This window comes from Branchiostoma floridae, chromosome 14 (assembly GCF_000003815.2).
Source record: "Branchiostoma floridae strain S238N-H82 chromosome 14, Bfl_VNyyK, whole genome shotgun sequence".
In the NCBI taxonomy this organism is placed as follows: domain Eukaryota; kingdom Metazoa; phylum Chordata; class Leptocardii; order Amphioxiformes; family Branchiostomatidae; genus Branchiostoma; species Branchiostoma floridae.
Window position 1 is genome coordinate 1,928,455 of NC_049992.1, and position 1,603 is coordinate 1,930,057.

At 40.4% G+C, this 1,603-nt stretch overlaps 1 protein-coding gene across 1 annotated transcript in view; it reads right to left on the reverse strand.

Annotated features, from left to right (window-relative positions):
* LOC118430855 (chromodomain-helicase-DNA-binding protein 4-like) overlaps positions 1-1,603 on the reverse strand; it is a 38,610-nt gene that overhangs the window by 34,259 nt on the left and 2,748 nt on the right. Inside the window, exons 4-6 of the mRNA XM_035841888.1 lie at positions 1,160-1,366; positions 595-729; positions 7-163 (exon numbers count right to left, since the gene is read on the reverse strand). Of these exons, the coding sequence (XP_035697781.1) occupies positions 7-163; positions 595-729; positions 1,160-1,366 (499 nt within the window). The remainder of the gene's footprint in view (positions 1-6; positions 164-594; positions 730-1,159; positions 1,367-1,603) is intronic.

Here is a 1,603-nt window from a genome sequence, read left to right on the forward strand (position 1 = left end):
AATTTCTTTTCCCTTTCTTCGGGCCCTTGGAAGACTTCTTGATCTTCTTCTTGGCCTTGCGAGCGCTGGAGCGACCAGTGGAACTCTCCGTACGGATGGACTGGTTACTCTGGAGGCTCTCATCGTCAAAGTCTTCGCTGTCACTCACTCCATCTTCATCAGACTAGTGTGGGAAACAAAAAGAGATAAAGGATGCTTGTTTGTGTATCCACACATTTCAATGCTCTTAGTTCAGATAGTATAATATCATACTATACTGTAATTGCAAATGCAAAAATGTTCGCGGTCGTTTTATGTTTGCGGTTTTCGCGGTGACCACTTCACCGTGAACATTTTTCCTTTACAGTATGAGACTGCAGTCAATGATGCTACCGCGAACTTAAAACCACTGCGAAAACTCATTTTCCTGCAACCGCGAAAGTAAATCTTATACTCCATTCATTTTATAGAACTTAAAATGTGTGATGTAATATCAGATTTTTCCCCCATTTTGTTTCCTCCAATCAACTATGAACAAACCCTCATTACAAGGAAATTACAAAAAACGTTAATGGACAAATTTTCAGCTATTTATCGTAAGACAGGAATACTTACAGAAGAAGTCTTGCGAGCCTTCTTGGCGATCTTGATGCGGAGCGGAGCCACCACTTTTTTCTTAGGTTTCTTGGCCTGAGCTGGACTCTGGCTGCGTCGTTGCTTCCTCTTCTGTGCTGCTACACCCTTCCCTTCCTGTAATCAATCAATTAATAATCCATCAATAAATCAATCTTTACCAACAATATGGTACAGTTCTTCTTGATTGTGAAGGTAACAAAACCGTGCAGTATAAGTGAAAATTGGTAGAAGTCACATCAGAAATCTTTAAAATTGACATGATACTGGTGTTACCAAAACATATTTTAAAACTGAACAGAGTAAAAGGGCAAATCTGGAGTATATACAAGTCCACATGCATAACATCGGTACAAGGAAACATTTCATTATACTACATAATCTGATCTTCACGTTTGCTGTCAGTATGGTTTTATTTTCCCCACTGTAAAATAATGACACAGTGAGCATTGTTTTTGTGCTACTGCATTCTTTGCTTAAAACGCTCACCCCCTTTCACCTACTAACAGAAAATTAAATCACATTGAAATTATATATTTTATATTACCTTGGTCTTGGCCTTCTTCCTGATGGGCTGGCCGTCCGGTGCGAGCAGGACAGGTGCCTGTGCCGGTGCAGCAGGCGCTGGGGGAGGGGCAGCCTGGCCAGCCTTGGTGGCCTCCTTAAACTCAGCAGAGGAGGAGAACTCACGCCACTTGGCACCCAGCACTGTCATCACCTGGGGTGGGAGGAAGGTCTTTAGTTTGGTATGATGCTTGCAGCAAAGAAGCTTAACTTAGAAGAGATGTGATACACATCAAAGAGTGCATTGACATCACGTGTTCATACATCCTTTTCCTTACTTTACATGAGATAAAGTTTTGCTCTAATTCCTAAATGCAGTTTGTCTTATATAAACACCATTATAATCAATAATGGTCAAGTATGTGTTCGTATATAATTACTGACAAATTTTGAAATAACTACAAAGCATCCATTTAAACATCATTAT